This window comes from Poromitra crassiceps, assembly GCF_964638095.1.
Source record: "Poromitra crassiceps genome assembly, chromosome: 21".
NCBI classification, from domain to species: domain Eukaryota; kingdom Metazoa; phylum Chordata; class Actinopteri; order Beryciformes; family Melamphaidae; genus Poromitra; species Poromitra crassiceps.
Genome location: NC_139638.1, coordinates 14,284,273 through 14,298,873, shown reverse-complemented (window position 1 = coordinate 14,298,873; position 14,601 = coordinate 14,284,273). Strand labels below are relative to the sequence as shown.

The window sequence follows — 14,601 nt, the reverse complement described above, 5'->3', positions numbered from 1 at the left end:
GCACTTCACAGTTTGAAAATCAATTTCAGTGAAATCCTGTTCATCTGTATATTTGGCAGGACCGTGTTCATTACGACTCAGCCACTAGGGGGCGGGGGGGGGGGGGCACTTCCTGTTCCTGTTCCTGTCCTGGGAATCCAGAGTGTGTCTGCCTAATGAACCACGATCTTCACTTCTCATAAGCAGACAGTGGTTCTCAGGGGGGCTTGAGGGGGTTCCAGGGGGTCCCCAGAAAGAAAGTAGAATCATTGATTTTCACTATAATTCCATCCATAAGTAACACAATGACAGATGTATGACTATCATCACAGGTTTCATACACTTTCTGTAATAAAACATCTAAGCAAAAATCTTATCAGATGGGGGCCCTGGGACAAAATCTTATCAAAGTCGTCCTTGACGTGTCAAAGATTGAGAACCACTGGACTAGGCGACTGTAGCAGTGTCTGTCCTTGGTGTTAGTCTGGACTAGGCGACTGTAGCAGTTAGTCTGGACTAGGTGACTGTAGCAGTGTCTGTCCTTGGTGTTAGTCTGGACTAGGCGACTGTAGCAGTTAGTCTGGACTAGGTGACTGTAGCAGTGTCTGTCCTTGGTGTTAGTCTGGACTAGGTGACTGTAGCAGTGTCTGTCCTTGGTGTTAGTCTGGACTAGGTGACTGTAGCAGTGTCTGTCCTTGGTGTTAGTCTGGACTAGGTGACTGTAGCAGTGTCTGTCCTTGCTGTTAGTCTGGACTAGGTGACTGTAGCAGTGTCTGTCCTTGGTGTTAGTCTGGATTAGGCGACTGTAGCAGTGTCTGTCCTTGGTGTTAGTCTGGACTAGGTGACTGTAGCAGTGTCTGTCCTTGGTGTTAGTCTGGACTAGGTGACTGTAGCAGTGTCTGTCCTTGGTGTTAGTCTGGACTAGGTGACTGTAGCAGTGTCTGTCCTTGGTGTTAGTCTGGACTAGGTGACTGTAGCAGTGTCTGTCCTTGGTGTTAGTCTGGACTAGGTGACTGTAGCAGTGTCTGTCCTTGCTGTTAGTCTGGACTAGGTGACTGTAGCAGTGTCTGTCCTTGCTGTTAGTCTGGACTAGGTGACTGTAGCAGTGTCTGTCCTTGGTGTTGGGGCCCTTTACACGAGGACAGTCTCTGGAAGAAACGACACAATAGCGTTTCCTTCACACCTTTTCCTTCACACCTTCTCCCTGTTTACATGAGCGCTGTTGAATTTTTAAAACGCCGTAATGTACATGCCAGGTCGCTAGGTGGCATTGTGATGGTCAACGGGGCGTTGCTCGTCACTCCACGGACGCTTCTGCATGACGTCATTTCGTAATCTTCTTTCTGGGTTTTAGACACGGAAGTAGATTACGGCTACCGTAGTAATTTTTAGACTTGCCAAAAAGCTGTTTTCAAGCTAAAAAAACCAAACTGTTTTAAAGTTGTAATATTCTTCGGGTGAGAACGTTACATAGATGTGACCAGTTTATCAGAATAAGCCTATTTGGAAATATTTAACGAGCAGCGAGGATCGGGAGCGCTGGCTGTGCTGACACTGTCTACTGTGTAGGCTGCAGTGAGAAAACACTGTCGATGTGCTTGCCTAACGTTAAATGCCGACCGGGTACAGCCATCGGCTCCTCGCAGCAGCAGTAACGCTATGAACATGTAACTGAAGTCGGCCGCAGTGTAGCAATGTTGCCAAGCGTGTGCAGGCACGTCAGAGTTTCTGGGAAGACTATCGTTTCTAACCGATTACATGGAGCGCTCAGCGGGAAGCGTCACCAACAATTCCACTCTAGAGGGTGGTTTCAAAATGTGTCGTTTCCTAAGCGCGAATTTGCCGTCGCCGTCTTAACGGGAGGCACAAACGATAAAATAATTCCCCGTTTCCATAGGAAACCGTCCTCGTGTAAAGTGCCCTAGTCTGGACGGGAGGGGAGCACCCATAGGGGCTTAGGGCCTGAATGCTGGGACAGCCAGGACTGCCGTGGTCCCCTTGATCTCTCCGCTCAGTTGGGATGAGGGTGGACAGCCTGGGGGCAGAAGGTAGCTGGGAACGGCTTGTTAACGCCTAGACTGTTTTGTGGCGTCTGTTGTCCCGGCCAGAATGTGTTTTCAAAGTTCTGAGAGCTTCTAATCCAGAGAGACACGCTAGAACAACAGACCACCCCTGTCCCACTGCGCTGGGCGGGAAACATCTCGCCCCCTCCTCTCCTCTCCTCTCCTCTCCTCTCCTCTCCTCTCCTCTCCTCTCCTCTCCTCTCCTCTCCTCTCCTCTCCTCTCCTCTCCTCTCCTCTCCTCTCCTCTCCTCTCCTCTCTTCTCCTCTCCTCTCCTCTCCCCTCTCATCTCCTCCCTCTCTTCTCCTCTCCTCTCCTCTCCTCTCCCCTCCTCTCCTCTCCTCTCCCCTCCCCTCCCCTCCCCTCTCCTCTCCTCCCTCTCTCCTCCTCTCCTCTCATCTCCTCTCCTCTCCTCTCCTCCTGGTTTGTTAGATCATTCTTCCAGAAATGGAGCAGGGTACATAAGAGATGCTGTTTTAAATGTTGACAGAAGTTTGTGAGATGATGCAGCTATAGTCTTATATCTATATCTATAGTCTGTTTGTCAAATGATTAATCAGATTCAGTGAGTGCCTTTGTGAGTGCCTCAAAGAGTTTGCCTCAAAGAGTTTGTGGGAGGGGCCCTCTCTGTCTCCCCCAGATGCCCCAGTGACTATGTGTGACATGTCTCCCCCCTCTCTGTCTCCCCCAGATGCCCCAGTGACTATGTGTAACATGTCTCCCCCCCTCTCTGTCTCCCCCAGATGCCCCAGTGACTATGTGTAACATGTCTCCCCCCTCTCTGTCTCCCCCAGATGCCCCAGTGACTATGTGTAACATGTCTCCCCCCTCTCTGTCTCCCCCAGATGCCCCAGTGACTATGTGTAACATGTCTCCCCCCCTCTCTGTCTCCCCCAGATGCCCCAGTGACTATGTGTAACATGTCTCCCCCCTCTCTGTCTCCCCCAGATGCCCCAGTGACTATGTGTAACATGTCTCCCCCCTCTCTGTCTCCCCCAGATGCCCCAGTGACTATGTGTGACATGTCTCCCCCCTCTCTGTCTCCCCCAGATGCCCCAGTGACTATGTGTAACATGTCTCCCCCCCTCTCTGTCTCCCCCAGATGCCCCAGTGACTATGTGTAACATGTCTCCCCCCTCTCTGTCTCCCCCAGATGCCCCAGTGACTATGTGTAACATGTCTCCCCCCTCTCTGTCTCCCCCAGATGCCCCAGTGACTATGTGTGACATGTCTCCCCCCTCTCTGTCTCCCCCAGATGCCCCAGTGACTATGTGTAACATGTCTCCCCCCTCTCTGTCTCCCCCAGATGCCCCAGTGACTATGTGTGACATGTCTCCCCCCTCTCTGTCTCCCCCAGATGCCCCAGTGACTATGTGTAACATGTCTCCCCCCCTCTCTGTCTCCCCCAGATGCCCCAGTGACTATGTGTAACATGTCTCCCCCCTCTCTGTCTCCCCCAGATGCCCCAGTGACTATGTGTAACATGTCTCCCCCCCTCTCTGTCTCCCCCAGATGCCCCAGTGACTATGTGTAACATGTCTCCCCCCTCTCTGTCTCCCCCAGATGCCCCAGTGACTATGTGTGACATGTCTCCCCCCTCTCTGTCTCCCCCAGATGCCCCAGTGACTATGTGTAACATGTCTCCCCCCCTCTCTGTCTCCCCCAGATGCCCCAGTGACTATGTGTAACATGTCTCCCCCCTCTCTGTCTCCCCCAGATGCCCCAGTGACTATGTGTGACATGTCTCCCCCCTCTCTGTCTCCCCCAGATGCCCCAGTGACTATGTGTAACATGTCTCCCCCCTCTCTGTCTCCCCCAGATGCCTCAGTGACTATGTGTAACATGTCTCCCCCCTCTCTGTCTCCCCCAGATGCCCCAGTGACTATGTGTAACATGTCTCCCCCCTCTCTGTCTCCCCCAGATGCCCCAGTGACTATGTGTGACATGTCTCCCCCCTCTCTGTCTCCCCCAGATGCCCCAGTGACTATGTGTGACATGTCTCCCCCCTCTCTGTCTCCCCCAGATGCCCCAGTGACTATGTGTGACATGTCTCCCCCCTCTCTGTCTCCCCCAGATGCCCCAGTGACTATGTGGGCAGTCGCTGCCAGTACCCGAGTCCCTGCAGCCCTTCGCCCTGCCGTAACGGGGGCGAGTGTCGCCCCGTGTCGCACGGCAACACGTTTGATTTCCGCTGCGTGTGCCGGCTGGGCTTCAGCGACCGGCTGTGCCTGACCCCCACCAACCACGCCTGCATGAGCGCCCCCTGTAGGAACGGAGGAACATGCGACCTGATCACCCTCACCGCCTACCGCTGCCGCTGCCCACCTGGGTGGCTAGGTATGTAGCTGAACGTACCAACATGTCATCAGTAGGGATGTTAAGGATTAATCGACAAATCAATTAATCGCCCTTAAGAATTTCATTGATCAAACATAATATATATCAATTATTATCAAAAGAATGACAGGCAAAAAGACAACCGTGTTGATTGTAAACATTGTATACAGCACGTCTACAAGCACATAGACAGCTAATGCAGAGAGTTTGGTTGGTTGATGAACTTGATGAGTAGGCCTCAAGACAGCTGTAAAAACCCACATTTTGTATTTTCTATTTCTTATGTCAAAAGCCGTTTTTTAATTTAATGGCTAATGGATTCATTGGTCGTTAACATGACCAATTAATCCATGAAGGAAATTGATTAAAATGTGCATCGTGGAACAGAGCATGTGCCATTAGACGATTATCGATTGTGTCTCTCTGTCGCCGCCCTGTTGTCCAGGTAAAACATGCCAGCTCGCCAACCCGTGTGCTTCCAATCCGTGTGCAAACGGCGGCCAGTGCTCCGCCTTCGACTCCCACTACATCTGTGCCTGCCCACCCGCCTTCCACGGTCAAACCTGTAAGCAGGACGTCAACGAGTGCGCCCAGACGCCATCGCCCTGTCGCAACGGAGGCGTGTGTGTGAACGAGGTGGGCTCGTATCACTGCCGCTGCCCTCAGGAGTACACCGGCCAGCAGTGCCAGACCCTCTACATGCCCTGCAGCCCCTCCCCCTGCCACAACGGAGGCACCTGTGTCCAGAAGGGAGATACCACCTTCGACTGCAGCTGCCTGCCAGGTAACAGACAGACACACATCAGCTGCCTGCCGGGTAACAGACAGACACATATCAGCTACCTGCCAGGTAACAGACAGACACATGTCAGCTGCCTGCCAGGTAACAGACAGACACATATCAGCTGCCTGCCAGGTAACAGACAGACACATGTCAGCTGCCTGCCGGGTAACAGACAGACACATATCAGCTGCCTGCCAGGTAACAGACAGACACATATCAGCTGCCTGCCAGGTAACAGACAGACACATATCAGCTGCCTGCCAGGTAACAGACAGACACATATCAGCTGCCTGCCAGGTAACAGACACATATCAGCTGCCTGCCAGGTAACAGACAGACACATATCAGCTGCCTGCCAGGTAACAGACAGACAGACACATATCAGCTGCCTCCCAGGTAACAGATAGACACATATCAGCTGCCTCCCAGGTAACAGACACATATCAGCTGCCTGTCAGGTAACAGACAGACACATATCAGCTGCCTCCCAGGTAACAGACAGACACATATCAGCTGCCTGCCAGGTAACAGACAGACACATATCAGCTGCCTGCCAGGTAACAGACAGACACATATCAGCTGCCTGTCAGGTAACAGACAGACACATATCAGCTGCCTCCCAGGTAACAGACAGACACATATCAGCTGCCTGCCAGGTAACAGACACATATCAGCTGCCTGCCAGGTAACAGATAGACACATATCAGCTGCCTGCCAGGTAACAGACAGACACATATCAGCTGCCTCCCAGGTAACAGACAGACACATATCAGCTGCCTGCCAGGTAACAGACAGACACATATCAGCTGCCTGCCAGGTAACAGACAGACACATATCAGCTGCCTGTCAGGTAACAGACAGACACATATCAGCTACCTGTCAGGTAACAGACAGACACATTAGACAACTAGGCAGAACAAGGATGATGGACTTTGTTTGTTGGTGCAGTAGGGCTGGTATATGGATATCATGATATGAGACTAGATATCATCTAAGATCTTTGATATCGTAATATTATGATATGGTATAAGTATTGTCTTTTCCTGGCTTTACAGGCTGCATTACAGTAAAGCGATGTAATATTCCAAACTTACAAGACTGTTATAGCTGTTATATATTTGCCTTTACCCACGTAGTCTTTATATCCACATTACTGATGATTATTTCTCAAAAATCTCATTGTGCTGTAAATATGTTGTGAAAGCACCAAGTTACAACTGAACATTTAGCTCACTTCACAGACGATATCCAGATATATATATCGTGTATCACCATTCAGCCTGAAAATACAGAGATATGATTTCTGTTTGCTCCATATGGCCCAGCCCTACTGGGCAGTGCCTGTGGGCAGTGTATGAACAAAACACATGCTTGAGTTTTGTTATGACATCAGTCGACCTAATAACCAATCTGTTGCTGTAGTGAGATTTGATTGGGTGGAAAGAGTGTGGTTGCCCCCACCTCTCTCTCTCTCTGCCAGCCTCCACTGGCAGGATACAGTCACACAGACGTTTCCTTCTGATAATCACCAGAGAGAGAGAGAGCCCCGCCTACAAGCAGACATGCCCACATACACATAGACATACAGATATATACACACACACACACACACACACACACGTGCAAACTTCTCTTGTTTTCTAGCCAAATATGACCCGTCTGTTTGGCATCTTTATTGCGTTGGCACCCAAAGGTGCTTCAGCGTTATGTCAACCGTTGGTTAACGGTGGGTAATGGTGGGCAGTGCTGTTAGTGTTGGGAGCAGTGTTGGGGGTAACTCATTACAAAAGTAACATATTACATGTAATATATTACTTTTAGTAGTAACTCAGTAATATAACTTATTACTTATAGGATTTTAGTAATATTATACCAGTTACTTTGTCAAGTAACTCAAGTTACAAATTGAGTTACATTTGATTAAATCAAAGCACATATTTCAAAAAGATACAATCATTTCCTAATCAAACTGTGTGTTTTTATGTAAAGAACCACTATAGATGACAATAACAAAGGAAAAGAATAACATTTATAATTTGTTTACACTGATTTCGAGGCGGTTGAAATTATTTTTCGGGATGGTTCCGGGGCGGCGACGTCATTCTGCTGCTGCTGTAGTTTTGTTGAAAGTAATGCAAAAGTAGTGTAATAAGTAACGAGTTACTCTACACAGAAAGTAATATTGTAAAGTAACTTATTACTTTCAAATGAAAGTAACTAGTAATATGTAGTATATTACATTTAGAAAGTAACTTGTCCAACACTGGTTGGGAGTGCCACCCAGTCCACACGTTCTCCAACATCACTTCTCTATCGAGCTACAACCCCGATGTCTCTCTTTCAGCTGCGCTGCTTATTGCTGTATTGTGTGTCTAGTTAAGATGCTTATTGCTGTATTGTGTGTCTAGTTAAGATGCTTATTGCTGTATTGTGTGTCTAGTTAAGATGCTTATTGCTGTATTGTGTGTCTAGTTAAGATGCTTATTGCTGTATTGTGTGTCTAGTTAAGATGCTTATTGCTGTATTGTGTGTCTAGTTAAGATGCTTATTGCTGTATTGTGTGTCTAGTTAAGATGCTTATTGCTGTATTGTGTGTCTAGTTAAGATGCTTATTGCTGTATTGTGTGTCTAGTTAAGATGCTTATTGCTGTATTGTGTGTCTAGTTAAGATGCTTATTGCTGTATTGTGTGTCTAGTTAAGATGCTTATTGCTGTATTGTGTGTCTAGTTAAGATGCTTATTGCTGTATTGTGTGTCTAGTTAAGATGCTTATTGCTGTATTGTGTGTCTAGTTAAGATGCTTATTGCTGTATTGTGTGTCTAGTTAAGATGCTTATTGCTGTATTGTGTGTCTAGTTAAGATGCTTATTGCTGTATTGTGTGTCTAGTTAAGATGCTTATTGCTGTATTGTGTGTCTAGTTAAGATGCTTATTGCTGTATTGTGTGTCTAGTTAAGATGCTTATTGCTGTATTGTGTGTCTAGTTAAGATGCTTATTGCTGTATTGTGTGTCTAGTTAAGATGCTTATTGCTGTATTGTGTGTCTAGTTAAGATGCTTATTGCTGTATTGTGTGTCTAGTTAAGATGCTTATTGCTGTATTGTGTGTCTAGTTAAGATGCTTATTGCTGTATTGTGTGTCTAGTTAAGATGCTTATTGCTGTATTGTGTGTCTAGTTAAGATGCTTATTGCTGTATTGTGTGTCTAGTTAAGATGCTTATTGCTGTATTGTGTGTCTAGTTAAGATGCTTATTGCTGTATTGTGTGTCTAGTTAAGATGCTTATTGCTGTATTGTGTGTCTAGTTAAGATGACATTGTGCTTATTGCTGTATTGTGTGTCTAGTTAAGATGCTTATTGCTGTATTGTGTGTCTAGTTAAGATGCTTATTGCTGTATTGTGTGTCTAGTTAAGATGCTTATTGCTGTATTGTGTGTCTAGTTAAGATGCTTATTGCTGTATTGTGTGTCTAGTTAAGATGCTTATTGCTGTATTGTGTGTCTAGTTAAGATGCTTATTGCTGTATTGTGTGTCTAGTTAAGATGACATTGTGCTTATTGCTGTATTGTGTGTCTAGTTAAGATGACATTGTGCTTATTGCTGTATTGTGTGTCTAGTTAAGATGCTTATTGCTGTATTGTGTGTCTAGTTAAGATGCTTATTGCTGTATTGTGTGTCTAGTTAAGATGCTTATTGCTGTATTGTGTGTCTAGTTAAGATGACATTGTGCTTATTGCTGTATTGTGTGTCTAGTTAAGATGCTTATTGCTGTATTGTGTGTCTAGTTAAGATGCTTATTGCTGTATTGTGTGTCTAGTTAAGATGCTTATTGCTGTATTGTGTGTCTAGTTAAGATGCTTATTGCTGTATTGTGTGTCTAGTTAAGATGCTTATTGCTGTATTGTGTGTCTAGTTAAGATGCTTATTGCTGTATTGTGTGTCTAGTTAAGATGCTTATTGCTGTATTGTGTGTCTAGTTAAGATGACATTGTGCTTATTGCTGTATTGTGTGTCTAGTTAAGATGCTTATTGCTGTATTGTGTGTCTAGTTAAGATGCTTATTGCTGTATTGTGTGTCTAGTTAAGATGCTTATTGCTGTATTGTGTGTCTAGTTAAGATGCTTATTGCTGTATTGTGTGTCTAGTTAAGATGCTTATTGCTGTATTGTGTGTCTAGTTAAGATGCTTATTGCTGTATTGTGTGTCTAGTTAAGATGACATTGTGCTTATTGCTGTATTGTGTGTCTAGTTAAGATGACATTGTGCTTATTGCTGTATTGTGTGTCTAGTTAAGATGACATTGTGCTTATTGCTGTATTGTGTGTCTAGTTAAGATGACATTGTGCTTATTGCTGTATTGTGTGTCTAGTTAAGATGACATTGTGCTTATTGCTGTATTGTGTGTCTAGTTAAGATGACATTGTGCTTATTGCTGTATTGTGTGTCTAGTTAAGATGACATTGTGCTTATTGCTGTATTGTGTGTCTAGTTAAGATGACATTGTGCTTATTGCTGTATTGTGTGTCTAGTTAAGATGACATTGTGCTTATTGCTGTATTGTGTGTCTAGTTAAGATGACATTGTGCTTATTGCTGTATTGTGTGTCTAGTTAAGATGACATTGTGCTTATTGCTGTATTGTGTGTCTAGTTAAGATGACATTGTGCTTATTGCTGTATTGTGTGTCTAGTTAAGATGACATTGTGCTTATTGCTGTATTGTGTGTCTAGTTAAGATGACATTGTGCTTATTGCTGTATTGTGTGTCTAGTTAAGATGACATTGTGCTTATTGCTGTATTGTGTGTCTAGTTAAGATGACATTGTGCTTATTGCTGTATTGTGTGTCTAGTTAAGATGACATTGTGCTTATTGCTGTATTGTGTGTCTAGTTAAGATGACATTGTGCTTATTGCTGTATTGTGTGTCTAGTTAAGATGACATTGTGCTTATTGCTGTATTGTGTGTCTAGTTAAGATGACATTGTGCTTATTGCTGTATTGTGTGTCTAGTTAAGATGACATTGTGCTTATTGCTGTATTGTGTGTCTAGTTAAGATGACATTGTGCTTATTGCTGTATTGTGTGTCTAGTTAAGATGACATTGTGCTTATTGCTGTATTGTGTGTCTAGTTAAGATGACATTGTGCTTATTGCTGTATTGTGTGTCTAGTTAAGATGACATTGTGCTTATTGCTGTATTGTGTGTCTAGTTAAGATGACATTGTGCTTATTGCTGTATTGTGTGTCTAGTTAAGATGACATTGTGTGGATATGTGGATGAAGGAGGGATATATTGTGTTGTGTATGTTAACGTTTAACCCGTGCTGTGTGAGTCTCGTGGGCGTCTCTGCCGGAATGCAGGCCGATAGTGAAGCAGCACCAGGACACCTGCTGAGCTGCGGGGCTGATAGTTAATGGCGGTTGTAAAACTCCCACTCACTCAAAGCCTTTGATGTTGGGAAAGGAGACAAGCCGAAACGGCCATTTATAGAGCGTTGAAACACGCTGCCAGCCGCGGGAATCTGTCAAAGCTTATCTTTCATTGAAGTGCACAGTGATAACGGGAGGAAGAGTTAACGTTGCCTAATCATTTGTCTTTCTCTCTACTTTGTTCCACGACTCGTCCTCTCTGCCTTCTCCTCCTCTCCTGTTCCTCAGGCTTCACCGGTCTAAACTGTGAGCATAACATCGACGACTGTCCAGGCCACACCTGTCAGAATGGAGGCATGTGTGTGGACGGGGTGAACACCTACAACTGCCAGTGCCCACCTCACTACACAGGTAAGCTAAAGGAACAAAGTAAAGTGCCCACCTCACTACACAGGTAAACACCTCACTACACAGGTAAGCCCACCTCACTACACAGGTAAGCCCACCTCACTACACAGGTAAGCTAAAGGAACCAAGTAACTGTCAACGTCCATGTTTCTTTGACTCGAGGAAAACAACTCTGCTCAATTAAGTGCCTAGAGGACGGTATGAAAATATGGACGTAGGCACCGTGACGTCACCCATTGATTTGTCGACTCCTATTTTGAAGCCTCAAGTTTGACATTTTGACCGTCGCCATCTTGATTATTTGCAACCAGAAGCAGCTAGCGTGAGACCAGGGCTTTCCCACAGAGCCACAGCAGCTAGCACGAGACCAGGGCTTTCCCACAGAGCCACAGCAGCTAGCGCGAGACCAGGGCTTTCCCACAGAGCCACAGCAGCTAGCGCGAGACCAGGGGTTTCCCACAGAGCCACAGCAGCTAGCATGAGACCAGGGCTTTCTCACAGATCCACAGCAGCTAGCACGAGACCAGGGGTTTCCCACAGAGCCACAGCAGCTAGCATGAGACCAGGGGTTTCCCACAGAGCCACAACAGCTAACGCGAGACCAGGGGTTTCCCACAGAGCCACAGCAGCTAGCGCGAGACCAGGGGTTTCCCACAGAGCCACAGCAGCTAGCGCGAGACCAGGGGTTTCCCACAGAGCCACAGCAGCTAGCGCGAGACCAGGGCTTTCTCACAGATCCACAGCAGCTAGCATGAGACCAGGGGTTTCCCACAGAGCCACAACAGCTAACGCGAGACCAGGGGTTTCCCACAGAGCCACAGCGCCGCCTACTATTCGTCTGCGATCAGAGAGCTGCGCAATCTTTGGACAGGCGACCTGTCAATCACACCTCAGTCACACCCCCAAAACATAGTGTGCTTTATTGTCTATTTGACTCAAAATGGGAGCATCATTGAGTAGATGAATCATTTGAAGAAGACTTGAAACTAGAGACTGATACATCAACTCATTAGGAAAGTGTTTACTAAGGTCATAAATCAAGCGAGAAGTAGGGTCATTTTCCCATTGGCTTCCATAAAATCAGACTTCGTTTTGGAGCCTGTGGAGTCGCCCTCCTGCAGGCCATTCAAAAGAATGCAGGTTTAAGGCACTTCCGCATTGGCTTTATTTTTCAGACCTGAAGATTGCCCCCTGATTAACCCATTGATACCTGATGCAGCATTTGCGTGTATATCCCTCATTTGTGTGCGTATCCCTTTAAGACCGCGTGATGCTGTTCGCGGTCTTAAAGGGATACACACACAAATGCTGCATCAGGTATCAATGGGTTAAGTGAAAAAAATGAATGAGAAGCTTCTTTTTCAACTGTACTTATAGCTCTCTGTGTGTCCCTTTCAGGCCAGTACTGCACAGACAACGTGGACGAGTGTGAGCTGATGCCCAACGCATGTCAGAACGGAGGCACCTGCCATGACACTCACGGCAGCTACCACTGCGTCTGTGTCAACGGGTGGACGGGTGACGACTGCAGCGAGAACATCGACGACTGTGCCAGTGCAGCTTGTTACCACGGAGCTACCTGCCACGACCGCGTCGCCTCCTTCTTCTGCGAGTGTCCACATGGACGCACAGGTGCGACGAACTCCAGCTGAAACACACACACACACACACACACACACACACACACACACACACACACACACACACACACACACACACTGAGCAGGATCTTAAAGGAACAGTTCACCCAAAAACGGTAATTCGGTCGCATCATCTACTCACCCTCATGCCAGTTGAAAGAAACACATGTAAAGCTATTTTCACACATGAACTCCGGATCAGGGGAGGGTTGCTTCCCACTGAGCCTGCCCTGGATGATACGTGAAGTGTACCCTTTCACACATGAGGCATGTTGCTTTCACACATGAGTAGCACCTCCGCAGAGTTTAAAGTAGAGAGGCGGCGGGGGCGGGCGGCGGGGGTGGGGGAATTTGGGCATGACCACACAATGGGGAGTTATGAAAACTAAAAATACATAATGGGCGATAACTGCCTAACGTTCACGGCATATAATCGTTTGCGCATAACGTTAGTAAGTAATTAATTAAACAGCCCTACAACTCACGCCCAGATGCATCGATTTCCTCGAGTCGCAAGCACTACAAACAAAACAGGTCTTTGCTATGTTCAGTCCTAAAATGCATCAAACCTACTAGAATTATACAAAATACAGGAAGCTAGACGTTTTTACCTTCAAAATAAAATAAATGTTGTATTACTTAGTAACAAAAAATCAGAATGTCGACTCACGACGGGTTAAAATTGACTTTTCGAAGGGAGCAGATATTCTTCCAGTTTATCTCCGTTCTGTATCTTTCGAAACACACACAAAAAACATTACATGTGCATTTACTTTATTTAATTGCCATTATTGCGAAGGTTATACCCGGAAGTTTTCGTTTTATACTGCCTGACTTGATGCTACTTGGAATTTGCGGTTCTGCCATTGAATCTTCACAAACGCTGTGTAAACGTTAAATCAAAGACATGAACGCAACCAGATCCAGATACCCTACCTGGCGATGTCCAATACTGGGAAGCGGGACGACCCTCGCGTCCAAAAATGCTTATTAAATGTGTGTGCTGTGCGAAGCAGACATGAAATCAGATCAGAGCCATGAGCCTTTCAATCCAGCAATCCAGCAACATGTTGGCTGTCGCACACGGAGCAGTTTTGAGCTTCATTTGGAAACCAAATGGCATGATGTGTTTTTTGCTCGCTCATTCACATCGACTATTTATATAATAATAATCTGTCACGATGTCTCTGTCCTCATGCACTCACGAGCTGACTACTTCACGGAGCTCTGGAGGGGGGGGGGGAACAATACGCTTCTGCGACTACGGCTGGGGCTACACTTCCCTCCGTCTAGGAGGAGGCTCCGCGGGAGCGCGCATGAGCCACGAAAATCTGTTCACACATGACAGCCATCCGCATGGCCTCTAGATAACTCCTGAATTCCAAACATGTGTGAAAGCAGCTTGGGTTTGTCCATATAACACACACGAAGGTTGCCAGCACAACCCGAGAAAAGACCAGTCAGTTTCAGTTGTACTGAAGTCAGTGGTGAGTGGTTTTCTCTGGCAACCTCCCTCTGTGTTATATGGACAAACCTCACCTGTGCTTCAACTGGCATGAGGGTGAGTACAGTAGATCAGAGGTTCTCAAAAGTTTTTCAGCCAAGTACCCCTTACAAGATAAAAAATATACGGCAGGGACCCCCTCATTCTGATTTGTGATTTTGGGTTAAGCTTAAGTGTTTCCACGGTAACGTGCTTGACTTTTAAATTGATAGGTTTGTTACATTTGAATGTAATCCATGAACCATTTTAGATTTAAAGCATAACATATTTCCGTTGAACTATGAAGCTTTTGTAATTTTCTTTTTTTTTCTCCTTGAAAACTTTTCGCGGATCCCCTTGCAAAGTGCCACGGACCCCTGGGGGTCCCCGGACCCCCATTTGAGAACCACTGCAGTAGATGACAGAATTTTCATTTTTGGGCGAACTGTTCCTTTAAAGGGATATCCCAACTTTTTGGGAGTTGAGGGCATTTGCCATATTGCCTATATTAAAACTAGAACGTACATGGCTTTATTTCCAA

The 14,601-nt window shown here is 46.2% G+C and overlaps 1 protein-coding gene across 1 annotated transcript in view; it reads left to right on the top strand.

Annotated features, from left to right (window-relative positions):
* notch1a (notch receptor 1a) overlaps window positions 1–14,601 on the top strand; it is a gene marked incomplete at its 5' end in the record, with an annotated part of 46,860 nt that overhangs the window by 8,723 nt on the left and 23,536 nt on the right. The window contains 4 exons of the mRNA XM_083657466.1: window positions 4,115–4,377; window positions 4,823–5,161; window positions 10,818–10,940; window positions 12,336–12,569. Of these exons, the coding sequence (XP_083513592.1) occupies window positions 4,115–4,377; window positions 4,823–5,161; window positions 10,818–10,940; window positions 12,336–12,569 (959 nt within the window). The remainder of the gene's footprint in view (window positions 1–4,114; window positions 4,378–4,822; window positions 5,162–10,817; window positions 10,941–12,335; window positions 12,570–14,601) is intronic.